This window comes from Ambystoma mexicanum, chromosome 3p, assembly GCF_040938575.1.
Source record: "Ambystoma mexicanum isolate Mex_15411 chromosome 3p, UKY_AmexF1_1, whole genome shotgun sequence".
Classification (NCBI taxonomy): Eukaryota; Metazoa; Chordata; class Amphibia; order Caudata; family Ambystomatidae; genus Ambystoma; species Ambystoma mexicanum.
This window is the reverse complement of record NC_090925.1, coordinates 679248384-679276267: the sequence shown is the minus strand read 5'-3', so window position 1 is coordinate 679276267 and position 27884 is coordinate 679248384. Positions and strand designations below refer to the sequence as shown.

The following is a 27884-nucleotide window of genomic DNA, read 5'->3' as shown; positions in this document are numbered from 1 at the left end:
ATGGCAGCGCCGCGTGAGAATAGAAAGCAACTTAAGGTTAAGGCAGGAAACAGTTCATGTAAAGAAATCCCTGCAACGTAGTTTTAAAAGCTATTATTGGGGAAAACGTAGCGCGCAAGGCAGTCGTGAGGTGTGCGAGCGCAAACGTTAAATGTTCCTGCAGCGTCGATAATAAGAGGCGCGGGTTACAGAGTGCGCCGTAATGTGTTTGTTTTTTTTTTATTATTTGTATTGCGCACCAGACCCAGGGGTATTCGGGCGCGAAGGCAGAAAGAGGGTTGTTCAACTTAGGTTACAGATTAAACATGGAGGTACAGCTATGGCTACAAAGCTGTAGGCATGTATAGTCAAGGAATCAAAGATGTATATCCAATAAATTACAAGAATTTACATGTGACATAAATAAAGCAGTGTAAATATACAATATACATAAGAAACCACGTGTCAGTAGGGGGGGGTTAGGCATCATGTTCTTTTAGCCATTGAATCAGATTGGATCTGAATTGCCGGTACGGGAGATCTTCCCTTAGCGCAGGGGGAAGGGAGTTCCAATATTGTGCTGCTTTAACAGCAAAGCTGCTCCCACCAGATTTAGTAAGTTTGAATCTGGGTACTAACAGAAGGTTGGAGTTAGCTTTTCTTAAGGGGCGAAAGGCTGTTTGTCTGGTGAATCTGTCTATAAGGTATTGCAGGGCTGCGTGGTTAAGACATTTGTGTGCAAGAGATGCTGTTTTAAGGAGGATTTTGTCTTTTGTGGAGAGCCAGTTAGTAGATCTCCTGAGGTCCAATATATGGGCGTTTTTAGGGAAGTTTAGGGCGGCTCTCGGGGCATTATTTTGAAGTGTCTGTATTTTGGCGATGTATTTATTACTACCTATGTAGAGGGCGTTGCAGTAATCTAGTTTCGACAGGATTAGTGCCCTTGCTAGAGTGACGCAGTTATTAGGTGAGAGGAAAGGCTTGGCTGCTCTAATTAACTTGCAGGTGTAGGAGGTGGCTGAGGCCATGGCATTCACTTGTTTACCAAAGGTAAGCGTGGAGTCTATGTAGAAGCCGAGGGTTTTAACTACTTTGGCCACAGTAATGATATTATTGTCAATTATGAAAGGGGTCATAGTTGGGACCTAGTTTTTTGATGTTGGAGGCAGTGCCTAGAATGAGGAGTTCAGTTTTGTCATCATTCAGGCATTGTCCGTGGGAGGCCATCCATGCCTGGATGATGAGGTAGATTCTATTCACAAAGGCCAAATCCTTTTCATAATCTCCCGTCAACGGGATGAGGATCTGTGCATCATCTGCATAGTTAGTGTAGGCGATACCTAGACCGTCTAGATCATCGAAAAGGGGCTTTGTGAAAATATTGTAAAGGGTAGGAGATACACGTGATCCTTGGGGTATGCCGCATGAAATAGGTGCGGGGTCTGCAGCTGGTAGAGGAGAGAAAACTCATTGTCCTGTTATCTACGAAGGACTGGATCCATGCGACTGCTTCATGGGAGAAGCAGGCTGCCGTGACCAGATGATTGCAGAGTATTGCATGAAAGATTCGACTGTTGAGTTCGTGTATGCCAATGTTGTCTGTGTGTGATGGAGTGTTGGTGGTATGCAAGGTGTGCCTATTGTCATAAGAGGTGGGTTGGGCATTAGATAGATGATCATAAATTCTTGGGAGTCTGGCGCAGAGTCTTAGGTTTCGCTGTTGGAGGCTGCACGGTTTAGTGGCCATGTTGGCTTGATCCAGGGGTACGCTTCCGTGAGGTAGCTGGTTCTGTGGCTGGGATAAGTTCATGTCGTGAAGGGTGGTGAAATAGAGGATAGTTCTGAGTAGAACTGTGTAGAATAGTGCTATATACATAGTAAGCTAGTGTTGGTGGCTTGAAATGCTGGCAACCTAAACTTTGATAGTGCAGGCAAAGATAGGTGAGCACTGTGATAGCTGTTGGGCATGTACAGGCAACCTAAATGCAAATTTACTAAAGCAGGCAAGAATAGCTGACCATTAGCTGATAGCTAATAAGCATTTGTAGTCCGCTTAAATGCAGATTTGCTAAAGCACGTGGGTAAAGCTAAACATTGGTAGATAACGTATGCATGTACAGACATCCTAAAGTTCGCTAAAGCAGGAAAAAGTCAGCAATGGAGGTACACATGTTAGCAGAGTGCTACTTGGCTGTCTGTGTACCAATGGATAGATACATGTGATCTATTGGGTGGGCGGGTTGGTTGTAAATGCAATCTTACATGCGTTTCTGTGAAGTTTTACAGTTAAGAAAGCAGGTGAGTGGGCAGGGTAGTGAGCTTGCAATCTTTGTGCAATGCTAGTAGGGGAAATGGGCTTATTATAGCTAAATGCAACGGAGATGTTGAGATCAGCAATATAGGGCACACATTATAGAGTTAATATATGAACGCCATACGCATATGGAATGAGCAGTACTAGGTACATGAGTGTCCAAGCGGGCATCAGCAGATCTTTCAGTTTAATCAAGGTCCGGGGTGAGTATGCACAGCAGTGCGGGTCTTTTGATCCTGCCGGGGAAGGGGGCTGGCCCCACGAGCGCCACAGTGCGCAAACAGGGTCAAAACAGGCGCTTTTCTTTGCAGCGCTTCTCTGGTAGGCCCCGGCAGGCGGATGTGCCTCGAAGAAGGTTGATGTTGCTAGGCAACACAAGGAGTGGCCATTTTATGGTGGCGTGCGTCCGATTTCGTCGGACTAAATGAGGTAGGGAGCAGGAGTGAGCCTGCGGTCTGGGCGAGGGGCAGGGGTGCTCAATATAGCACAGGTGCAGCAAGAATGGATTGTAACACGAACATCGTGCTCACCTCTTGGTGAACACCTCGTGTGTTGCTCCATTAAGTGTGCATGCCGTGAAATGAGAGGAGCGAGCGCGGGTACAGAGTATTGAAAAGAGCGCGACTCGTGCCATTAAAAGTACACACTGTGCGAGCGTGCAGAAAGATATTAAGGAAAGTTTCAGTCTGCGCGAATAAAAGGCGCGGTGTGCAGCAGTGGCAGATTTCATACGCGTGTGTGTTTAAGCAAAGCAGGATTGCAGGCAGTTAGCGTGGGTCGTCCATAGCGCAAAATACTAAACTACTACCACATGAGTGCATTGGAACAAGTGTAACTTACAAGTGTTTGGTTTTCAATTCTTAAAGAGTTACCGGCCAATAGACAAACTCATTGACTAGTAAAGCAGCTCTTGATTCAACAGCTTTTTTAGCAAAGGAGCATTCGAGATTTATTCATGGATGTAGAAAGGACTACATTAAGGGGCAATCCAGGAAACTAAAAAGTTTTGCCCATTGATTCTATGGATTGTTATTTAGGTAGCCGCATAGTTTCACAATGTTTAGCAGTTTGTTAAAGAAAATCCAATTTACAGAGAACACCAGTTTAAATAACCAAAGACTATAAAGGCATCATTCCCTGAACCGCTAAGCCATAGCCGAGGTTAAGTAGGTAAGTGAGTTAGCATATAGTGGAATTAGAGTAGTAACATATTATGTATATGCAATTAAAAACACATTTGTCTTCCACTGTAGATACCAGAGACTACCAGAAGGTTGCGAGTCAGCTGTATCTCGTTTGTTATTTTCTCCAATACCCCTTTCCCTTTCTTGGGGTTCTCGGCTCAGCTGTAGTTATTCATCACAGGCAGCAAAATTGGTGGCGATATGTGCACTAAAGACGGAGGGGCATGCAGCAAATATATTTTACGATTCTGCCTATGTCACATTAACTATCCATTCCGGAGTGGCACAGTGGAAAAGGAGGGTTTTAAAGGAAGTGATGGTTCTTCTGCACAACATGCAACTAAAGGAATTGAGGAATTAAAAGCTCCAGTAGCGCCGGCAATAAAATAATGTGCCGCCCATACAGCTAAACAAGACTGGGTATCAAAGGGGAACGAAATGGCTGACGAGCAGCAAAAGCAGCAGCATATTTACCAGAGGAAGGGGGAGGGATAATATGACATTTTATTTTTTATCGCGCTCATAAACAGGCGTTTCAGAGCACGACTAAGCAAAGGGAGGGGAACATGGGAGGAAAAAATGCAATCTTACTAGGCCCAGTGACATTAAGAAGGCGCAAGTGCATGGAAAAGGGAAAGTACGTGAGGGCGGGGGGAGAGTGGAAAGTACAGAACAGATGAGCACAGAATAAATGAGTGGAAATAAATAATGCAGTGAGAAAGGTAGTGCAGCCAGACAAGAGGAAAATGCAAGATTAGTCAGATAGGGTATATCTGACAAGTGCAGAGGAAGTGGGGAACTGTATGGGTACAGATATAGATCCCAGTGCTGAGGGTGGCCCAGAGGCAGTGCATGAGAGAGGCAGGCAGGTGAGCAGGTACCTGGGCCCGAAGGACTGAGGTGGCCAGGTGCACAGTGCCTAGACAGATCAGCAGGGGAGAAGTGGGGCAAAGGCAGGAGCGAAGAGGGGGGTCTTCAGGTGCTTCTGGAACAGATGGTTCTCCTCAAGTTTCAGAGTGGTCGGTAGTCTGTTCCAAAGGGAGGCCCCAGCCGAGGACAGATCTGCCCCCAGCTCTTTTTTTTAAATAACCGACACGGAGGGGGTTAGAAGTGAGGAGCGAAGGGCTCGCGAAGGCAGGTATTTACGGAGGGATAGTTGAAGGTATTTTGGACCCAGACCGCAGAAAGCCTTGTGGACAATGCAAAGGGTTTTAAATTTAATTATTGCGTCCACTGGGAGCCAATGAAGGGATTTCAGAGCTGGAGAGCTACAATCCCAGGGCTTGAGGCCGAGGACAAGTCGTGCAGTCCCTGTTCTGGATTAGTTATAAAGGGCAAAGAGTGGAGGCGGGTCGATTTAGAAAGAGGCTGTTACAGTAGTCCAACCTGGAGAGAACCAGAGCTTGGGAGACAGTGAGTTTCTGGGGTAAAGAGAGGAAAGGCAGCGTACCTCTAAGGAGGTGAAGTAAGGTTTTTTTTTTTTTTTTTTTTTTAGAGAGTTCAGATGTGTGTGGAGAAGGAGAGTGGAGTCAAAGATGACCCCGAGGTTCTTGGCCTTGAAGGTAGGGGTAGGAGGAGTGCCAAGGGAGGCCCGCCAGAGAGTGAGGGGAAAGGATGGTGGGGTGTACCAATGAGGAGGATCTCAGGTTTGTTGACATTGAGACAGAGGTTGTTGGCAGAACACCAATTTTGAATGGCGGTTAGGCAATCAGAGATGAGGGAAGGTGAGGAGGTAGCTGAAGGAAGCCTGAAAACGAGTTGGGTGTCATCAGCATAGCACTGGAAGTTTGAGCAGAAAATGGAAATGCAGTAGGCGAGAGTTGCCAGGTATTGGTTGAAAAGCTAGGGCGAGAGGTTAGACCCCTGAGGAACACCACAGGTAGAGCGGGAGATGGTGGATAGGAAGGACCCAAGTGACACCTGGGAGGGTCGATCGGAAAGGAAAGTGGTCAGCCAGGCCAGAGCCTGATCTGGGATACCCAGGTTGTCACGGAGACGATTGAGCAGGATGGCATTGTTGACTGTCGAGAGGAGAGATCGGAAGGATGAGGATGTATTGAGTGTTAGAGAGCAGGTCTTCACGGATGTTCCGGAGAGCAGTTTCCGTGCTTCTGGCAGCTCTGAATCCAGATTGGTGGTCATGTAGAGAGCCAACAGAGTCAGAAAGAAGGTTAAGTTGGGAGATGGCCAGCTTTTCCAGGAGTTTACCCAAAAAGGGAGTGATGGAGATAGGGCAGTAGTTGGCCAGACAAGATTGATCGGCTGTGGGTTTTTTGAGGAGAGGATGCACAAGGGAGTGCTTCAAGGGGGGGGATGGGAAGGATCCAGTGGCAAAAGAGTGATTGCAGAAATGGCAAGGGCCGGAGCAAGGGTATCATTGAGGTCCTTAATAGTTTTAGAGCAACAGAGGTGGACTGGTTTTGATGAGGCTTTCATAGATTGGACTTGTCTAGCAACCTCATCCAGGGAGAGCTGAGGAAAGGGGGAGGGGGTTTGGCTGAGGGGGGTCAGCAAGCCAGGAAGGGGGGAGGGGGCTCGGAGGAGAGGGTGGACAAGATGTCGTGGGTCTTGGATTTGAAGTGTGCGGCAAGGTCATTGCAAAGAGCCTGGGAGGCAAGAGGGGGAGTGGAGACTGCAGTAGGGTTGGCCAGCTCCTTGCAGATATTAAAGAGTTCGGCGAGTTGTTAGATGCCACAGAGATGCAGGCTTGAATGTGAGCTCTCCTCTTGGAGTGGACAGCGAGACAATATTGCCTTTGGAGCAAGCGACTTGCCAGTTTGTCAGAGGATGTGCAGGAAGCCTTAAATTTCCTCTCAGCCGACCCTACACTTGTGTTTAAGTGTAGCTAGGTCCGAGTCATACCAGGAATTACACTTGGCTTTAGACTTCAAACAAATCCTCATGACGGGGGCAAGAACATCAAGGGTAGGAAAGTTAGAGTAGAGCTGGGACAGGGCTGTGTCATGGTGCAGGACCGCCCGAGGTGGGGGAGGAGGAGATAAGGTGGCAGCAAAAGCCTCTATAGACACACGCTTCATGGGTCGGATGTCTGAGAAGGTGGGTGGCAGTCTAGAAGAGGGCTTGGCGGGAGTAGATGTCAGATGGGAGGAGAGGAGGTAATGATCACTCCAGGATAGAGGAGTGATGAGGGGAATAGTGAGGGGGAGGCCAGAGGAGATCAAGACATCAAGTGTGTGACCAGCAGAATAAGTCGGGCCAGAGGGGAGGATAGAGAGGGAGAGTGAATTGCAGAGGTGACGAAAAAGCACAGATAAGGAACAGGGAGAATCAAGATGGATATTGAGATCCCCAAGGAGGAGGAGTTGAGTGGTTGAGGCCAGGAGAGAGGTGGCAAGGTCAACCCAATTGGAGAGGAAAATAAGTAATTTGACCAGGGGGTCGTTAGAGAGTTGCAACGGTGAGTGTCCAGGATAGAGAGCTTGCAGACAAGGCATTTCGAAAGAGGAGTATGTTTGGACTGGGATGATAGAGGCAGGAATCCACTCTGGGAAGATCAGGGCTACTCCAACCACCAGGCTGGTTGGATCTTGGGGCAGAGAGGATCTTGTAGCAGTCGGGGGGAGGTGGGGGGGTGACAGAGGTACCAAGAGGAAGGGGAAAGGGAGGAAAGTTTCAACATGATCCCCATACACAATAGAATTGCAAGCAGAAGTGCCAAAAGAAGAAAATTATGAATTCACAGAGGGTGTTCACTGTAATCAACATGCCCGATTTGGTGGCAGAATAGCACAGGAAAGCCTGTGAGGTTATGTTACTTGGCATTTTTATAGCGCTCTATATATCATTGGTATGATCTCAAAGCGCTGGTAGGTTGAACACCCTCGGGAACCGCAGTTCTGTTCAGTAGAGAGAATAGTGTCGTAGGTCCGTGGGTGCAGCTGATGTAATTGCCGGATGGTAGCTGCATCCTAGCGTTAGGTGTGGTGATGAAGACATCAGTTGGATGTGTGCAGTCTGGTGGGTGGACACCCAGACTGGGTTCTGGCTGTGTTAGGCCTGAAGGATGCTTATGTCTGGAAATGGCATCGGCTAGCTGCGTTTTACTAGGGTGATGAGGTGATACTCGGGTAGTATTTGTATTTGAACAGCTTGGCCGAATTGGTCAGGGTTATAGCTGTGTTCTACTTGTGTGATGGTGTATAGTAGAGAGTAAGCGTAGTGATAGGATGGTTCTTTAAAGCGCCAGAGACCAGGCATGTGAACAGGATGGCAGGGAACACAGCGACACATGACAGTGACAGGGGGCTGGGCTTACAGTGACAGGAGGGCAGGGCATAGGGCTAAATAACTGCATGGGGAACAGGAAAGCAGGGTACACAGCAAGACGTGTGGGGCATGCCAATAATTAAATTGGCATTTATATCTTCGGTGCAAATCAGGCTAATGTTCACAACTCCCACAAGTGTGGGACATGCTAATATTTGCATTTCTATCTAGATGTGACTCAGGCTAATGTTCATGATTTCATCTAAGTGTGGCATTAGATGCTGCCATTCACAATTCCATCCAAGTGTGGGTCATGCCGACATTCATAATTCCGCCTAGGTGTGGGACATGCTAGCACATGCTAACATTCACATTCTATCCAGATGCGACTCAGGCTAATGCTCATGATTTCATATAAGTGTGGCACATGTGAACATTCACAAATCCTTCTAAGTGTGGGACCTGCTACCACTCACAATTCCATCAAAGTGTGGGACTGCTACCATTCACAATTCCTTCTAAGTGTGGCACGTGCTATCATGTACAATTCTAATTGAGGGATATGCTACCATTCACAATTCCATCTAGGTGTGGGACATGTTGGCGATAGCATTTTTATCAAGATGGGACTTAGGCTAATGTTTACAATTCCCTCTAAGTGAGGCCCATGCTATCATTCACATTTCTATCTAGGTGTGGGACATGCTAACAAGCACAATTCTATCTAGATGCGACGCAGGCTAATGTTCACCATTACATCAAGGTGTGGCATATATGTATTCATGATAACCAATTGCACATGCTGACATTCACAATTCCATTTAAGTGTGGCACATATTAACAATCACAGTTCAAAGGTAGAGTAATATGAAGAGGCAGAGGTTTTTGGAGTAGAGTAATTGCTCTTCTCCACATGCATTTCACACTTACTATGGTGGTAGACGGCTGGCCACTGGCTTCCCCTGCGGACACGATCTGGAGCTGCCTCCGTTGAGCCGCCATTTGCCTTGGGGCTGCACGGGCAGAGGGCTGCCCTGGGAAGTGTAGTTATGGCTTGGGCAACACGGGCTGTTGACCAATCAGAGCAGGGGGGTGGGTCGGGAGGCAGGAGGGATAAGGCAAGAGCATGTTGGCTGGGAAAGTGGACAAAGGGGGTTGGGGCTGCAGCGCCTGGGGGTGCGATTTTTTAAACTTAAAATGGCGAAATGAGGGCCGCAAGGGGTTAGGCTCCCAAACACACTCACCTCGCTACTTTAGGAGGAAAGTCCAAAACATTGTTAAATGTAGCTTTAGGTCAGCTGCATTTCCCCACTCATGCATCCAAAGACAGCATAACAGAGCTGAGTGAGGGATGGTATGTTCCAAACATGCATGAGCAAGTAAATGGGTTTGTGGGAAATTGTATGGTTTGCAAACAGTGCATCTGGTCACACATTGAAAAACCTTGAGGGGGAACGATACCACGGCCAGACAGGCCCTTCCGGCACTTGCATGTCAACATGCAAGAGATGCGCCCCCTCCTACAGTTAACTAATAGCAGCAGTCTGTCAATTTTCACTTTGGCGGGACCCTGTGCAAAGAAGGATGCCAAATCTGCAACAACGTTTAAGTGAGGGAAGTATTCCCAAAATGGGGCTTATGTGAAGAGATAAGATCAGATAATGGTCAGCACTTTGCCAATAATCTCTTTGAGGAGATAACATGTCTCCTAGGAATTGAACACAAACTTTGCACAGTTTACCAGCCGCAGGAGAACGGAATTGTGTGAATGATAAATGGCTCACGAAAAGAGCGCTTTGCTAAGCTAACAAATACGGTGTCAAAATTGGCTTTTTTGCCTTCCTCTTGCACTCTTCGCCCTCCGTAACACCTTCTGAGAATCACCACCTGACTGCATGTAATTGTAACAGGAAGGAGAAAGCATGCACCCGTCCCTCCATGTTCAATTTCAGATGCTAACCCTAGCTCAAAAATCCTTGAAAAGGAAATTTAAAAATTCTGAGGTGACAATTGTGCTTTGCTTCCCAAAAGGTCCAGCATTCTACAAGCGCCAACCAACATTGAAGAGTGCACAAGCATTTGCACAAGCACAGACACTATCGGGGGGGGGGGTAGAGGTGAGGGGGGTCCTCATTTGAAACACTAACAAAGTGGAAAGATCCTCAATTTTGAGGTCCGTTTGAAGTAATCCTCTCACCACCCACACCAGTAAGATAAAATAACATTGTGCACGTTGATGGGAAGTATAACCCAATTTACATGAACATCTTGTACTATAATAAGGTTACAGGAAACCCACAATTAAGATCGACAAGGAAAAAGAAAAGGGGCTAGGATTGATGAGAAGAGTGTGGCAAAAGTAAAAGTATCATTGTTCTGCATCTTTATTTTCGGTTTTCATCTCATCTGGATACAGACACATTGAGCCCATCAGCTGGTGGTGATAGGGAAACACACGAAGTATGGCCAGCAAATTGGAATTATTAAACGCTGTCAGATGAAAGAGTACACCTGGCCTCAGAAACTATATGGTATAGGGAAATTAAGAAAGTGGGACGGGTGCACCAATGATAGCTGCTACGTGTGCTCACTGACGCAAACCTCACAGGGACACCAAAGCAATTCTTGCCACAAGAGATAAGAGGGTGTCTGGTACATCTGGCCGTGTGCAGAACTTGGGGTATGTTCAAGGGACATACGGTAGACGTAAAATGGATTAATCGGGGAGGAGGTGTACGAGGACAACTTTATACAACTGGACAGCACGGCCCAGGAGGAGAAAAACAAGCACATGGTTCTGGAATATGTAACAGAGGGGGGCCCAAAAGGGAAAACAGGTGGCCACTATCCATAAAAGAACGTACAGTAAAACCTCCACAGGGTATGATGTGCCCTCGTGCCACACCAGGCCCTTGATGCAAACTCAGGGATCGGTGTTACACAATGGAAAAGAGGGATGGCACAGTGCCATGCAGAAGGGCTGGTGGGCTTTGAAGAAAGGGTCGCAAAGAACATAAATGGTAAATATAAGAACATCTGAAACAGAATTATACATGCTTTAACGTGAATAAACTAAAACACGTCCAGAAAACAAAAAAAACAGATAATATTCTCTGTGTTTTAGAGCCAACGGAACAATAATGCTGGGGTTCGATACCAGCTATAGGACGACAATTGGACATTGCGACTGCTGCTGTGATGGACACTTGGTGGGCGTGCAGAGCCAGAGCAGAAACCCAACTACCACCAGATTTGAAGGGCGTTTGAGCACTGGTGACTCTTCATAACCAGACAGTGGTGATCCATGCAGATTTGATACCACTCAATGGGCTGTCCACCTCAAAGGAGAAACGGCAGCAGAAAAACAAACCAACATAAGGTAACCAGGAAGAGGAGGTCCAGTAGGAGCTATATCTCAGCAGAGTCCACAAAGAGCTTAGAGAACATTCCATCTCATTTGAAACCGTTCAGTTCAGCATCCGCTTTCTTTACTTCTCTTCTGGTACCTGGGTGCACACTCAGCCAATGCAAAACAGCTGCAGATCAGCCACTACGAACTGTTCCAACTGAAAAGTGACTCAACGCGGTGCATGAATAACTACAGGCTCTACGGTTGATGACCCTCCAAAACAGTTTCATTCTCAATCGCATGATGGCAACGGACGGAGGGGTGTGTCATAAAATAGGGAGCTCATGCAATTTCCACCAATGACGCTACAAATGGAACGATCACAGAGGCGGTAGAAGAAATAAGAATACACGAGAGAATGATAAGAGGCACAAGACATTTTCATCAGCATCCTGGTTGGATTAGTCTTTCGCCTGGGCACCCAACTGGCTTGTGGCTATGTTTAAGATAACTGTCCCTCTGCTCGTCGCGATCCTCATCGTCCTCTGCATCGGTCGTCTGATCATACAGTGGTGTAAATGCCACTGGCACAAGAAAAGGTATGCAATGGCAATGCAATAAATGCAGGTCAAGGAGGTTTTTATGTGAGAAACACCCCAGTGTGAAAGCGTGAAGAAATAATATTTTCAGGAAAAGGAGATGAAAAGGGCATTTGGGGGGGGGGGGGGGGCAGTCGGGGGCTGTGTTAAAGGTTCAGCTCCAGATATGTTGCTAGACCTACCAACTGCGGAAGTAAAGATGCAGTGGGGATGGTCACATGGGGAATAACAGATACTCTGAGCCACAGACACACTGCATAAAGGACTTCACCGGGAATGGTAGAGGGTAGCGATAAATTGGATGTAAACTTGGTCCAAAACATTGCTCTATGAATAGCTAAACAAAGGGAGGGACAAAATGGCACAATCACAAATGCGCATAGTGGGAAATCCCTCGGGCAGGCTGGATCTGGGAATGTTCTATTTAAAACACATAACCACAGCAACAGGAATGTGCGGAGGAGGGGGTGGCTCAACACAACCGGAACTGGGTGATGAAACTGCAGGGCGGTCAGCTAAACAAGCCACCCTGCACAGTAGCAGGGCCCGTCACATGACCGCTGATGCCCATAAGCAAGCAGCAGTGGGAAGGGAACACTGAACGGAGTGGCCTTCCTGGGAGGACAGACGCCAAGTTCCTTAGCCCTGATAAGGTGGCCAGTCCCCAAAGTATCCACCAGAGTCTGCGAAAGTCATTATCTAACAGGCATCGTGTGAATGTCCTCTTTCTCATCAGCTGCAGGGTGTCTTGTGCCCAGTTCTCAATGGTGCTGACCAATGGCAGTGTATTAAATTTCCGGCAGTCAGCACAAATGTTGCTTCATTAACAAGATGTTTTGGTGTGGGTTGTGAATAAAATCTGTTGCCACATGGGGAGGCGAGGTGATAGGGAAACTACTGAACTGTTTGCTCGAATGACGTTTTCACTATCGAGGAGGAGATTCCAAACCAATCAAATCTCTGGGAAGCACAGAAAACATGCTCAAGTTTGCAAGTTTCTTCGGACTTCTAACAAGAAATAAAATAGTGGAATATTACTGTTCATAGTCCATTCAGATGTCAGCCTCTCGATCAGAGCTAATTCACTGTTCGGTTTGATTTGTGCTCACCCAGCTGTGTAATAAACAGCGTTGCTTCTTGCCCCCCGGCTTGTGTTCCATTTTTAAGTACATGGTTTTTTATTATGCACTCATTTGCGGACCCCAACTATACCCTACTTAACCTTCAAGCAGAGGACCATGGCAGTCATGTCATCTCACTGTTACTATCAAACCTGACTAAGCCAATAGCCTTTGCTCGAGACTGCTTGGATATCTACTTTGACTTTAGTCCAAAGCGCAGGAGGCAGCATAAGCCTCAGACTAAAAAGACATGATCACATTACTTCAGCATATTTCACTAACTTCCGATAAAAGATAATCTGTTTAACTTTATGAATCCATATATGCTCTTTTTACAACAGGGTCCCATAATGCATCACAATAGTCAAGAATTCTGCAATTCAACTGCATACTGTTAAGTGTTAGGCAGGAGGGAATGTGAGCAGTAGAAGAGGTTGCACATAGGTCTTACAGTCACAGTGGTTCAAGTAGACACTTACACTCAAGGTTTCTTGGTAAAACACTTATTGCACAGTCATTTAGAAAACATTCACTAGAAGGAGGCAACAACTTATACACAAACACACTTCAATATCAAACCAATAAGTTTCTGAACAAATTAGGCTCCCCTGAAATAGGAGCAAAATGGCATTTCAGTGACTTTCAATTGAAGTAAAAAGGCACAGGTTAGCAGAATAGATCACAAATACTTTTAGGCAGTGCAAATAGTTTTAGTTCACTAGAGGACTCGATTCAGTTCAATATGCCTAGGCCAAAGTCAATGGACTAGTGTCTTGAATAAGCAAGAGCAGTTCTTGAAGTAAACAGTAAAGTCTTTGCCAAAGTTCTCATAAGTAGTTTGTACGAAAAAGAATCATGTTGGGTCACAAGCTGATTAGGCCTGCAAGTTGGGAAAGTTCCACAAATCACTGCGAGAGGGACGTTCTCTCAATCGGGTTGGCACAGTACCTTAATATGAAGCTGAAGATGTTGGTTCCTGGCAGTTCCTGCAGATCTCACTGTTCCTGAGCCTCAGTCGTGGGGACAAGAGGGAGGATATCAGGGGACGCCTGCACTGCATGGGATCGTAGGAAAAGGCTGACAAAATTGAGTCACTTCAGTTAGAGTAGCTGGAATTCAAGCACATAAAATGATGTCCTTCCCCCTGGTTAACCCTAACCAGATCCGAGAACGGTATCCAGGTGGCTTACAAGTTGATTGTTCCCACCAACTCAAAGGAAGAAGTCGTCCTTGAAGGGGCTTCACTGTCAAGATGAACTTGGCAAGTCGGACCTTTAGCAGGGCTTCACCGGCAAACCAACGGTCCAGGAGTTGCAGCAGCCGTCCTCTTGTCTTTGGTTCTTTCATTCCAGCGGCGGACTCTGCATTCCAGTCCAGGACACTTGCCTTTTAAACAGTTTTCTCCCATTCATTCCAGCCTAGCTGCCACTCCGCCAGCATGGTGGCTGTTCTTGCCGGACAGTCAGCCAATCACGCCAGAGTGCATTTGGATCTCCTAGGAGACTAAGCACAGGGAGTGTCGGGCACCTCCCTCACTTCATGCCCACCCCAGACACTCGGGGGACAGAGGCGGTCTTCAGTCCTCAAGCCCGGCATGGAAACAAAGGGACCAAACCTGGTTTGGCGCGCAGAGACAAACACTAGAAGGACCTTTCCAAAAAGAAATGGCGAAAAAAGAAGACCGGGACCTGTTTAAAGAAAGGGGCTTAAGGCGCCATCTTGAAAAACATGGCTCCTGCAATTTTTAGCTACTGATGTTCGCGGTTGGGAAAAATCATGGTAGTTTGTTGTAAAACCACTGCCACCAGCCATTTCGATAGAAACGGATATCATTTGACTGCTACATGAGTTTCTAGACACAGGTGATACTAGGTAACCCTCTCCAGCACTCTATAGGAAGATAGTGTGTGCTGGGTCTAGGAATTTAAAAAGACTAGTAAAGTCAATTTAACCTTACATTCTCTGGGAAACAGTTCATCCCAGAGAAGGTATTTAATCCTTTGGGAAGTCTAACTGTCACTGCACTGAGGGTGCTGTGTAACATGAAAAGATGCCTATGGAGTTATCTTAAACTCCATAATCAAAGAACAGAAGAGTAAAACGTACATAGTTCTCAAAAACCACCTAACCTTCAGAAAACCACTACAAGCAAACAACCTCATGGGAGCAGCACCGGAAACCAACCTTAATAAACCCCCTCAACCCCCCCTCCCCCCACCGCTGGTTCAGTCAGCGGAAGCCGCCACACTGCTAACTATGAGAAATTACCAGGGATGCATATGCATCAACAGCTAACCCATTGTAAATGGATTCATTACGGTCAGACTCAACATAAAGGAAATGGCACCGCTGACCAGCCTGCTTCACTACTTTGCCAGCAGGTTCATACTACTTTGTTAATGGAAGATGCCCAAAGTTCATCTACTGGTACTCTTAGAATAACCGACTTGATTCTAAAATCTCCTAATCACTTACACACAGGCCCGACAACCACAAAAGGTTAGCCAATTCTGCACAATAATTACTAACCTTTGGCCAAGTTCAATCTCAACAGTCCCATTATACACCCCCCACATCAATAGTTATCACCCAAAGCAAAAACAGCCTTCTGTCTTGGGATTGACTTGTGTCTTGAGCTAGTCCTTGCGGAGGAACACATCCCAAAAATCCAACAAACTCATGGAAAAGCACTAGGGCACAGGACCCAGGTACTTTTTACCTGAACTTACCACAAGCTTTCACATCTACCTCTACCAACATCGCATACAACACTCTTCGTCCCCTTTTCTTACCAAGCAATGTACAGCAACAACTAATTGCAGAAAGCTTCTATACAGGGCCAGTTAACTTACTCAATTAGAAGGCCAAAACCTGTAATCAAAAATGAATTCTGTGGAACTCTTCCTCCAGACCATAATCGCTTCCGACCACCACCCTTTTGGGGTTGGAAGATTCTAAAATTAGCTCTGCAACATGTATACGCCTGTGGCATCTGAAACTCTTGCGCGTTTACACAAGCCTCACGTTCAAATTTGAAACTTTGACAAAAAGGATGTTCTTTTTCATATCCATTATTGTGATGAGCCAGACAGATTTGTACTAAAGAAAAAAGAATACATTTTTGACAAAGCCCAGCGTCCAAGAAAAGCCACACCAATGAGCGGTGCTTTCTATGCACAGAGGACAGGAGAAGGATTGCTTACCCTGGGCTGCGGTCTGGAAACAACATAGCTGTAAACCCTGTGGTCCGCAGTATTCACCATGAGGGGCCTGACCGGAGGAGGGCTGAACACCATGGGGACTCCCTCTTGTTCGTTAAGTCGGTCCTGTACAGCTGCCTGCAGAAGAATTAACAGAATAGGATGGAATTCATCTAGAAGGACCTGAAAAGTTATGAGCCAGAAGAAATTGGTAGCGAGGAACATGGAGACATATACAAATGAGGAACCCTGGTGAAAAATCAGAATCGTGGAAAGGGAGGTTAAGAAGAAAAAAAAAACAGCTGGCCTGAGCAGCATTGGCTTCAAATATAAAAGGGGGATAATATTGGCAATTACACCTGTGAGCAAATGTCTCATATCCGAAGACAAAAATCTTCCCTCTCAATTGGATATACCTGCAGCATTGCTGACTCCCTTAACATGCAATGAACAAGCAGTACCTCAATGTTCCAGTTGTGTTGCTCCAAAGTCTGACGACACTGTTCCATAGATTCAATGCCGGTCAAATCCTGGGGATTAAAAAATGTATTAGAAAGTAGGTTGTCTTTCATGTACTGTACCTACAAAACTCCAGCCCACAACATAAAATGGCACTTTGTTAACTTTGAAATTTGTATTCAGTTTTAAAGAATGCACCCCAGTCAAAGAAGACCCGTAAACACAACTACCTATGGTTAAAACCTAGACTTAAACACAATTCTTTACATTTTTCAAAGTAATTTTGGGCTTCAAAGCCTACTCATGCTGACAAATGTTATTCCCACCGAAGCAGTCGTCTCTGAAAATTATGCTGGAAAATGCCTTCCACGTCAGGCAACATTTTGCTATAGCCCTACCAGCCTTTCAGGTCCATTAGCCTATCCACGAAACATGAAATTGGAGTAGACCGAACAGAGACCATAATATCAGAATTCAAAATTGCTTGATGCTGGGAGCTCCTGCTTCTAGCCTCGGAGAGGCTGGTTAGCATGACACCATTTACTACCAAAACAAATGTTTGGCTTCCCAGGTCAACAGGTCCCATACGAAGATACCAATATGGCATAGACTGTACTTGGGAAGAAGCATTAGAAACTCCTAGAAGACATTTAATACATAATGTATCATACATAAGGGACAACAAGTAAATCTTTTGTGGCAGTTCGATTTGTGTCACACTATCAGCCCAATCCTGCTGCTCGAGATAGCTCCTACCTGCTAGGTCAACCCCAATACCAGGGGCTGGTTTTAGCTCCTGCTCATAGAATCGCAATTTCGATCTCTGAATAGACATGCCAAAATAGGAATTATCAAGAACAAGTTACTTACCGACTGTAACTAACGTTCTTTCGACTGGATGTTCCTCCCACGTATTCCTCATCTTGTGATAGACTCCCATAGCAGTGATCAATTTGGAGGTGGGAGTTCTAGTTCTTGTTTTCATGGACAGAGTGAAGTACCGCTCTGGCAAATAACCCCTCATTGGAGGAGGCATCTAAGCAGTAATGCTTTATACAAGTATGCATTGATGCCCATGTTGCAGCCGAGCAAATCTTTTGCAGGGACTCCCCTCTTCAAAGCTGCAGAAGTAGCCATTCCCCTAGTGGAGTGAGCACGTAGCCCACCCGGTGGGTCTTTTCCTGCTAATCTGTAGCATTCCAATATAGCTAGAATGATCCAGAGGGATATAGTTTGTTTTGTCACTGCTAACCCCAATTTACGACCTGTGTAACCCACAAAGAGTTGGTCATCTTGATGTAATTTTGTCATTCTTGAAATGTAAAAGCTGAGGGCCCTTTTTGGGGCCCAGCCTATGTAATCTCTCCTCTCGTTTTCCCAAATGAGGAGGAGGAGGATAGAAAGTTGTTAAACAATTTTCTGTGACAAATGGAAGTCTGAAACTACTTTCGGTAAGAAAGTTGGTTTAACCTTGTCCTTGTAAAATATGGTATATGGAGGTTTACGAGAGAGCCTGTAGTTCACTAACCCTGCGGGCGGATGTTAATGCCACCAGGAGGACAGTTTTTAGTGTTAAAAGCTTCAATGGACAAGAGTGCAGAGGCTCAAATGGTATACATGTTAGGAATTTAAGAACCAAGTTTAAATCCCAAGTTGGAACATGAAATGGTATTGGTGGATATACATTTGTAAGTCCTTTCAGGAACGTTATTATTAATGGTATTTTAAAGTAAGAAACCTTCCGAGGAGCGCTTAAAAATGGACAGCGCCGCAAGATATCCTTTGATTGTCCCGATCTGGAGCACCAGATTGGCTAGATGTAATAGGACCGAGAGCACTATTGGCGTGCTACATTGAAAAGGGTCCACATCCCCATCTTTGCACCAGTCACTGAACTTGTTCCAATGACACTGGTACAAGGATTTTGTTTCTGGCCTCCTGGCCGAAAGCAAAATCTCCAAGTCATCCGGAAGATCCCAATCCTTGTATCTCAACCTCTCGGAAACCATGCATGAAGGTTGAGTGTCCTGACCTCTGGATGGAGAGCACGACCTTCCTCTTGCGAGAGAAGATCCTCTTTTTGTGGAAGACGTACTGGAGGGCAGATGGACATGTCCAGAAGGTCCGGGTACCACGTCCTCCCGGTCCAGTCCGTGGCAATTAGGATCATGGTTTTCCTGCACTTAAACCTCCTGATTACTTGAGGAATCACGGGGACTGGAGGAAACGCATACAGCAGGGGAAAATCCCAATCCACTACGAATGCGTCTCCTAGAGCTCCTCTCGGGGAAATTCCCTTGAGCAATACTGATCGCACCTCCGGTTTACCGTGGTTGCGAACAGATCCACTTGAGGGGTTCCCCAAAGGGCGAAGATCTCCAGAAGGACTTCCTGAGCTAACTCCCACTCGTGGGATACTGCTCTGCCTGCTCAGAGCATCTGCCACCATGTTCTGCTCTCTGGCTAGGTGAACTGCCGATTGAGAGATTCCTTCTCATTGCCCAGAACCAGAGCTGCATCGCTTCTCTGAACAGAGGTAGTGATTCTACGCCTCCTCTTTTGTTGAGGTAGTACATGGCCACTGTGTTGTCTGTCATCATCAGGACATTCTTTCCCTGTACGGAGGGCAGGAAGGCCTTCAGCGCTAGTCTGATTGCCCTCAGCTCCAATAGGTTGATGTGTAGTTTGGACTCCAATGGAGTCCGCTGATTGTCAGATCGTTGGTGTGAGCTCCCCACCCCATGAGTGAGGCGTCCGTCACTACTGTTCTCTCCGGCCATGGTTGCCAAAAAGATTCTCCTTTGAGGATGTCTTTGTTGCAAGCCCACCACAGTAGATCCTGAGCCACTGCGCTCAGGACTTGCAGAAGATCTGACATATTCCCTGAGAATTGGGACCACTGAGTTCTGAGGGCCCATTGGAGGGATCTCATTCCTAGTCTGGCCTCGGGCACCAGAAAGATGCAGGAAGCCATGAGGCCGAGCAACCTCAGAAAATCGAAGGCCGGCAGATGCTGGACTTTCTGGAATTTTGTTACCAACTGCTGGATGTGGAGAGCTCTTACCTCGGGCGGCGAGGCTTTGCCCGAGGAAGTGTCCAAGACTGCTCCGATAAACTGGAGTTGTTGGGATGGTATGTGGGACTTCTTGAAATTGAGTGAGAAGCCCAGGTTGTGGAAGAAGTGACAGGTGATCGATAGTAGTTCCCGAGCTTGTTCTGGAGAACGTGCTCTGATCAGCCAGTCATCCAGATAGGGGTAGACATGAACCCCCCCCCCCTCCTGAGACTCGCTGCCACTACCGCCATCAGCTTGGTGAAAACCCTCGGGCAGAACTCAAAACTGATAGTGAGAACCGCCAACTGCGAACCTTAGGTATTTTCTGTGTTTGGAATGGATTGCCACATGAAAATAAGCATCCTAAAAGTCCAATGATACCAACCAGTCTTGGAGTTTGAGAGCCTGAAGGATCTGAGAAAAGGTTACCATCTTGAACGTGTCCTTCCTGAGGAACTTGTTCAATTTTCTTAAGTCCAAAATGGGTCTCAGTCCTCTGTCCTTTGGGATGAGAAAATAAGGGGAGTACCAACCCTTGTTCCCCTCTGCTACAGGTACATGTTCTATTGCACCTTTCTCTAGCAAGGTTAAACTTTCCTGCAAAAGGAGCGGGTCTGGAATTTTGGTAGAGCTGGCTCCCGGTGGATGATCGGGAGGTCTTTTTAGGAAGGGAAGGCAGTAACCGTGAGCTACTGTTTCCAGTGCTCAAGCATCTGAAGTAATGCCCCCGCCATTCTTTCAGATGCTGAGAGATTCTGCCTCCCACTGGTGTTTTGTATTATAAGACCTCAGAGCGATTTGGAGGCGGCTGCAGGAGCAGCTGAGGGCATAGATGCCATTCTGGATGATGGCTTTCTAGTCTTTCTTCATCCACCACGAGTGACATTCCTTTTGCCCTTTTGAAAAGCCTGTCCTCTTCCTCTACCAACAGAAGAGTAGTATCGAAAAGGGCTACCCCTCCAGGAAAATGAGCCCGAATAGGGTTTCTGAGGCTGTCGCATGGAGGCACTAAGGGATTTGCCGCTTTTGAGGTCTGTAGTTTTTTCTAGGCTGTCATCAGCCTTACTACCAAACAGCCTCAAGCCCTTCCCCAACCCATATATTCTATCATCCTACTCATCAAATTCCTGTACCCTGAGTCTGCATGTTCTGCAGGATCAAGTGCAGCAAACTCCAATTCAGGTGATGTGTCAACACCACTAGCAGAATGCAGAGTTTCACATAGGTCTCATTTTAGTTTCAGGGTTTATAAGTTCCTCTGGAACTTGTCTAGTGCCATATTTTACTCCAAAAGGAGTGACATCTTCATCCTCTGAGCCAGATTCTTCAAACATTGAAGACATGGACCTAAAAATATCTGACTTGGATAAAGGTGTAAACCTTCTCTCTTCCTCATGATTTTTCATCTAAGGAATAGGTGTTTTCTTCGAAGAGGTTGAAGGAATCTTCGTTACACTCGACGAAGCCTTTGATAAGGGCATCGAGGATAATATAGGCTTCGTTGTCGAAGCTGTCGGCGCCGATGAAGTAGACGAAGTTGCACTCGACTTCGACAACTTCTGCTTTTTATGAGGGATCGGAGAAACACTCGATCCTTGAGGATCTCTCGACGATTTGTCGACTTGAGTTTTATGGGTACTACTGGGTTTTACCACCGTAGTTACCGACTTCCCCGTGTCGTCCTGTGGAGCGACCGGGGTTTGGCTTTTCTGAGGTTTCTTTGAGGGGGTTGAGGCCGCGTTCTCAAAGAACTGCATCATTTTTCTTCTAAAACTCTCCCATTTTGAAGGGGAATCCCATCTTGTTGGGCATCAAACCAATTCGGTCGATGTATTGGATGATGACAATGGAGATCTACGTCTCCTTTTTAGAAGACGACGAAGAAGATTGTCTCGACCTACTACAAGATCGGGATCTCTTTGAATGTTTTTTATGACGTCCCGATTCTTTTGAATCAGACGATTTCTTATGTTTTTTTTAGACAAGGCCTTCGAAGTGCCTTTGACACCTCCCGCCCCACCGCTGACTTACTTTTCCTCTCACGGAGGGCCTTCTCCGTCATTGACGGACAGGAGCCACAGTCGCCAGTTCGATGGTCCAAACCCAGACACCAAAGACAGATACGGTGAGGATCCGTGATGGACATCTTCGACCCGCAGTCGATAACTTCTTAAACCCTGTCTTGGGAGTCAAAACGGTTGATGAAGACATTTTCTGACAGAAAATCTCGAAGAGCGCCGTTCACGAGAGCGAAGCAATCGGAAAAACGGAACTGAAGCCAACGGGCGCGGCACGAGCTACTTATACCATCAGTGAAGTCAACAGTACGGAGCCTGTCGAGGGACAATCGACACCATGGCCTCGAGAACAGCACCCTCTGCTGGAAAAAAAATTCCGAAGCAGCGAAGCTGGCGATAACGAGTTATCACAAGATGAGGAATACGTGGGAGGACACAATCCATTCGAAGAGGAAAAGGAGGGACCAAGGATAGAACCAAGACAGTGAAGAAAATGGAGGTAAATAATAGGGAGACACAAAATGGGAGCGAGAGATGGAAGCAGAGTAAACAAAATTGAGAGTACAATAAATAACCAGAACAGCAAGTAAGAGATGGAAATAGTAAAATCAAGGCAGAGTATAGGCAGGTCGATAACCGAATAGGCAATGTAAGAAATATAATCAAAATGAGTACCAACCACATCAGAGAAAATGAGAAAGGAGAGAGGAGAGAGCCAGAGTCATGTCATGACATGGGAAGAGGAATGATGGCAACTGAGACAGCAAAACAAAAACAGAAAGTAGTCAGGGAAAGGCTCAGTGAGTGAAACAGAGCAAAGGATGGCATAGGAACACAATGGTGAGACACAGAGCATCAAAATGTGACACATGGGGAACAAACTAGCATAGTAAAAAAGTAAATGCATGGAGTCGGTGTCAAAAATGTAATGCCGGGCAGCAATAGTAAGAGCTAGAGGCAGAGTAAGTAATGCAGGTAAAATAGAGGCTCCATTCATGAATGCTTTTATCTCTAGTAGTTCTTAACAGAGCTCCAGGGTCAAAGTAGCACACATGTATTACGTGTGGAAAACATTTTTTACATTTGAGGCCAGATAACTTTGACAGTTTGTGCTCTAATGTTTTCAAAACAATGAATTTTATGCAAAAATTGATACGTCTGATACGTTTTACTGTCTTGCGAAGGACAAAAAAACATTGTTTACTCTAAATAAATTGAAAGATGTGGAAAGGAAAATACTCCCACTCCAAAATCTCATCTAGAGCGCTGACTGATAGCGCATAGGAGGAGTGTGGGTGACAGAGTCCAAGTCCCAAGAAAAAGGTGGCCCAGCCTTCACATATTTAATGTGAAAGCATTCGCTACTGCATCTGAACGACATGCATTACTCACCGTAATAGCATTTCTGATTGTATCTGCTGTGATTCACATGCTGTGCATATAGTCCCGACATCTAGTCGTAACCGCAGAGTATTGCAGCTTGTCTTTCGAGGATCGAAAGGGGATGTCGACATAGGAGTGCCTGTAATACTATCCCTAATGTGACGTGTAGTTTACCCAGAAACCTTCACGCGTCAAGGTCCCTCCAATTGTATTTTTTCGGTCATGAGGGAGCCTTACAACTATCGTGAGTGAGCACAGAAAAGAGAAAGCAATAAGAAGTCTATGTTCCTTCCATCTGAGCGGGGAGGAAGGGTGGGTGCATGTAAATCTAAGCAGATTTAATCATCAGAAATGCTATTACAGTGAGTAATGGAGGATTTCTGATGCTTGTGAATGTGCTTAGAATCACATGCTGTGTATAGACTAGCGAGCAGTGCATAGACTAGCGAGCAGTACCCAGCGCTGCAGGTGGGATGTGAGAAGGAACAATAGTGAAAAGATGTCTTGGTACCGCTTGCCCCACCTGAGATTCAGACCTAGAATGAGTATCTAGGCAATAGTGTTTTGTAAAGGTGTGTACAGAACTACTCCAGGTTGCCGCTTTGCAAATGGATTTGAGGGGAACATTTGCGATGAATGCTATGGAAGCCCCGGTCCCCAGCGTAGAGTGCGCTCCAGGCTTGGAGGGCAGTTTTCATGATGCAATTGACAATCCACTTTGAGATGGCTGATTTAGAGACAAGGTCCCCTTCTCTACCAGCTGCCACTAAAACGAAAAACTGGCTTGTTTTCCTTAGTGGTTTGGTCTTTTCCAGATAGTACATGGATGCCCTGCGCACATCCAGTGTGTGCAGGCTTCTTTCTGCCACGTTGGTGGGGTTCTGGAAGAATGTAGGCAGTTCTTTAGACTGGTTCACGTGGAACTTTGAAATGAATTTGGCCGCAAACCGTGGGTGAGTGCGCCGAACCACCTTATCTATGTGAATTGTGACAAAGGGGTCTAGAATAGAAAGGGCCTGCAGTTTTCCGACTCGACTCTCCTTGTTGAAGTGACTGCCACTAGGAAGGCGGACTTGTAAGTAAGTGCTTTGAGGCTTGCTCTGTGCATAGGTTCAAACAGAGACCCCCATAAGTCTGGTTAATACCACATTTAGGTCCCATCCGGGAGCCGGGTTAGAAATGGGGGGGTGCATTCTCTTAACCCCTTCCATAAAAGCTTTAATTACTGGGATCTTCCACCATTACACTTTTTGCTGGGACATGGTTGCTGAAAGTGCAGCCAAGTGGAACTTCAGGGAATTGACTACTAGACCAGAGTCCAGTAGGCGAGTCAGGTATAATACAACACGAGTAGGAGAACATTCAATGAGATGGATGCCCTTGGGATTACACCACATGACAGAGTGCTTCCATTTATTGGAATGAACAAGTTACTCTTACCTGGTAACGTTCTTTCGATGGGATGGTCCAATGACGTATTCCATATCTATGACAGTAATCACCGCAGCACAGCTGCGGTGATTACTGTCATAGATATGGAATACATCGGAGGACCCAATCCCCTCGAAAGCAATGTCTGGTGCTAGGTTTTCTTGCTTCTCCAAGTCTATCCATACATCTCTGAGGAAGCTGGAGATGTCCAAACTATGATTTCAGGAACCAGGCCACTAAGTTGAGAGTTTGCGGGCATGGCTGGAGTGTTCTCCCCCTACCTGAGACAACATGTTGTAAGGGCACAGCAGTCATGGCGCGCCCACAATGGAGCCACCAATATAATGGTGACTGGCTCCTGGTGCATCTTGTGCACAATCTTGTTGAGTAGGGGAGTTCGGGGGAAAAGCGTTAACAAATTTCCTTGACCATGCTACCCATATACTGTTCCCCTTGTATTGGTTCTGGGGGTACCTGGAGGCATAATCTGGGCATTGTGAGTTCTCCAGTGTTGCGGACAAGTCGATCTCTGGGAATCCCCATTCTGCAAAAACTTTGGAGACAAGGTCTTCGTGTAGTCGCCATTCGTATTCTAAGGGCAGTGGGAAGTCTTGCTGAGCACATACCCTAGAAGATAGAGTTCCCCTGGAACATGTTGAGCTAATAGAAACATCCTGTATTTGAGAGCCCACTTCCAAATGTTCAAAGATAGTTTTGACAGCCCCGGAGAATGAGTGTCCCCCTGCTTGTTCAGGTAATGCATGGCTGTGGTGCGGTCCGTGAGGACCAGTACTGTCTTTCCCTGTAGCTGCGTCTTTTTTTTTGTTTTAGGGATTTTAGATCTGTTTACATTTGCCTTCATTTGATTTGCTTCTAGGAAGCCTTGGCAAGTGTTCAGACGTCTTTGCGGACCGATAGACGTCTGGTCAATAAAGACCAGATTGCCTGCGTATAATATCCAAGGAATGGGATCCCCATTTATTTTTGGGGGCATGCTCGCATTTCATTTTGAGATTCTCTCATATCCATCATGTAAAGGACAAATAGAAAGAGTGCCAGGGCACAGCCTTGCTTTATACCGCAGTATGCATTTATCTTAGCTGATATTAGACGTTCTCTCGTTAAACGGATCCGGATTGAAGTGTCCGTGTATAAGGCTTGAATTGCCTCGATTAAATCCTTTGGGCAACCCTGTGCTTCTAGCTTTTTCCATAACTTACCACGGCAAACTGTGTCAAAAGCCTGCTCCAGGTCGATAAACCAGAGAGACTTGGGTCTTGTGTCTATAGCCCTCTGCTTCAGCAGGCTTAATATAAAGATATTCAACGCAGTTCCTACCCCTGGCAGAAAAGCAGTTTGTTGTGGATCCAGGATACCTGCCCTATGATCCCACCTCTTTAGATTCCTCAGGAGTAACATGGCAAATAATTTGACTATAGAGTCTAGGAGGGCAATAGAGCGGTAGGTATGAGGGTCCACCGATCACCCTTTTTCTAGATGGGATAATTATCCCTTCTTTCCATGATCGCGAAATGGTTTTAGTTCGTACAATTTGGGAAAATCAGTTCTCCCCATTTTTCTTATTTTTTTTTATTTCCATATTAGAGATGCTGTCTGGTCCGGCTGCTCTTGAAGTACTAAGTTTTTGAATGAGCAGCTCGATGTCCAATTGATCAAATTTTATACTCCAGGGTTCAGTGTCTATTCTCACATTATCAAGGTCAGAGCCCGGCTTTCCTTCCTCTTTAAATACTTCTGCATAATATTCAATCCAGGTGGCTTCCGATACCAGATTTACTAAAAACGCCACTTGGAAATCATCACCTCCATTATTTCCCATAAGCTTCAAGCATTACTGGCAGATATCGCCACCAGCATTTTCTCCGCATCAGCTTGGACTCTTTTCACCTTGGTGGCTCTCATGTGATTTTTATACGCTTGCTTGCACTCTGATTTTTCCTTTCCTAGTCTCGCCATCTTCTTTCTGAAGGCATCTAATCTCTGATCTATATTGTTTCCTTTTGGCTACTACCTGTTAGTAATACGCATGTTTTCTTTTCACCTTCCCCTAGTTAAATGGCTTTTTACCCATTTAATAATCCTTCAACAGCCACTGATACTCCACTGCCTGGGGGTTTTCCTTTACATGGGCTGCATATCGCTTATTCACAACAGGTATTTCCTTCTGTTTTATTCTCACTCTATTCAATCCCCCTGCAAGTTCTACTCATCCCATCCTTTTATCTTCATTAAACAAGAGTATAGACATTTCTATCTTCAGGAGGTCGTGGTCGCTTGCTGCTTGTTTATCTACTGCAAAACCTTCAGTCCAGTCCAGCATTTTTTGGAGACGGCAGTAATCCAAACATGCTCTGCTTTTCCCCCTGCCACATGTATCTGAACCAGCAAGATCACCGTTTATATGGCCGTTCAGCATTCTCAGATCTCTTACTGCCATTTCATCTGACCAGCGTTTAGCTCTGTCCCTCAAGCTAGAATCGGGGACTAGCTGTCCATTTTTAACTAATAACGTGATGTTTAAATCCCCGCATAATAGAATCAGTTGATTTTTTTCTGTTATCGATTGATCTATTTCTCTCATTATATCATTTAGATAAGCCTCTGACACTGGATCCTTCCCACTCCAATGCGTAAAGGCTTTCAGTGCTTTGAACCCAGCTAACAGCTCAAACAGGTTTATTTGGTTGGAAGCTACAGCTGGGGGGGCCAATCCCTGTGCGCAGTCTGTTGAAGTTGAGCCCCCAGCCCCCCACCCCCCGCAACCAGTCGTGTCGCTTTTCCCCTTCAAGAGGTTTTCCCTAGACCACTGCAGAGAGAACGAGGGCTGCCGAGACAACCACTAGATCGTCCCATTGTCCGCTGGCCTGACGCCACTGGCTGTTTAGCCACTCTTGCATGGGGCACATGCGCAACCGCAGGTGAGGTACCAAGTAAATGCAGGACGCCATCATTCCTAACAGTCGCATGGCCTTGCGTACCGTCACCTCGTGACCAATTACCGCACAGAGAAACACGCCGGTTTCACCATGGGCTCAAGAGGAGTACTCTTACTACTACACAAAAGGCTTCCCTTCACCCTCTCCAACGTGATACAAGATACAGGGGGCAGATTTGCATACATCGCAGATACACTGTGGGACCAAACTATTGAGGTGCGGGCGATCTATTCGCCACCCACGTTGATAAATGACATCACGCCAATAATCACTGGAGACACATCAGAGACCCTGATCCTGGGGGGAGACTTCAATGAGGTTGTGGACGTGGAGATGGATCGCACAAACCTAAGGGGTAGGAATCCTAGAATACACACCAAACTTGCCACATTTACTACTGCACTAGGATTGAAGGATGTGTGGCGCAACCTACACCCTAATACCAGAGAATACTCTTCACTCTGGGGTCCATGCCTCACTTTCAAGACTGGACTACTACTTTCTCCCAACAGACATACACAAAGCAACTGCAGCGTCCTTACTCCCACAGGGAATTTCAGACCACTCCCCCCCTACTACTGGAGCGAAAGACGAGGCCAATCCCCCCC

The 27884-nt window shown here is 46.2% G+C and overlaps 1 protein-coding gene across 1 annotated transcript in view; it reads right to left on the bottom strand.

Annotated features, from left to right (window-relative positions):
• FAF2 (Fas associated factor family member 2) overlaps window positions 1–27884 on the bottom strand; it is a 362642-nt gene that overhangs the window by 278837 nt on the left and 55921 nt on the right. Inside the window, exons 2-3 of the mRNA XM_069651461.1 lie at window positions 16435–16503; window positions 15977–16111 (exon numbers count right to left, since the gene is read on the bottom strand). Of these exons, the coding sequence (XP_069507562.1) occupies window positions 15977–16111; window positions 16435–16503 (204 nt within the window). The remainder of the gene's footprint in view (window positions 1–15976; window positions 16112–16434; window positions 16504–27884) is intronic.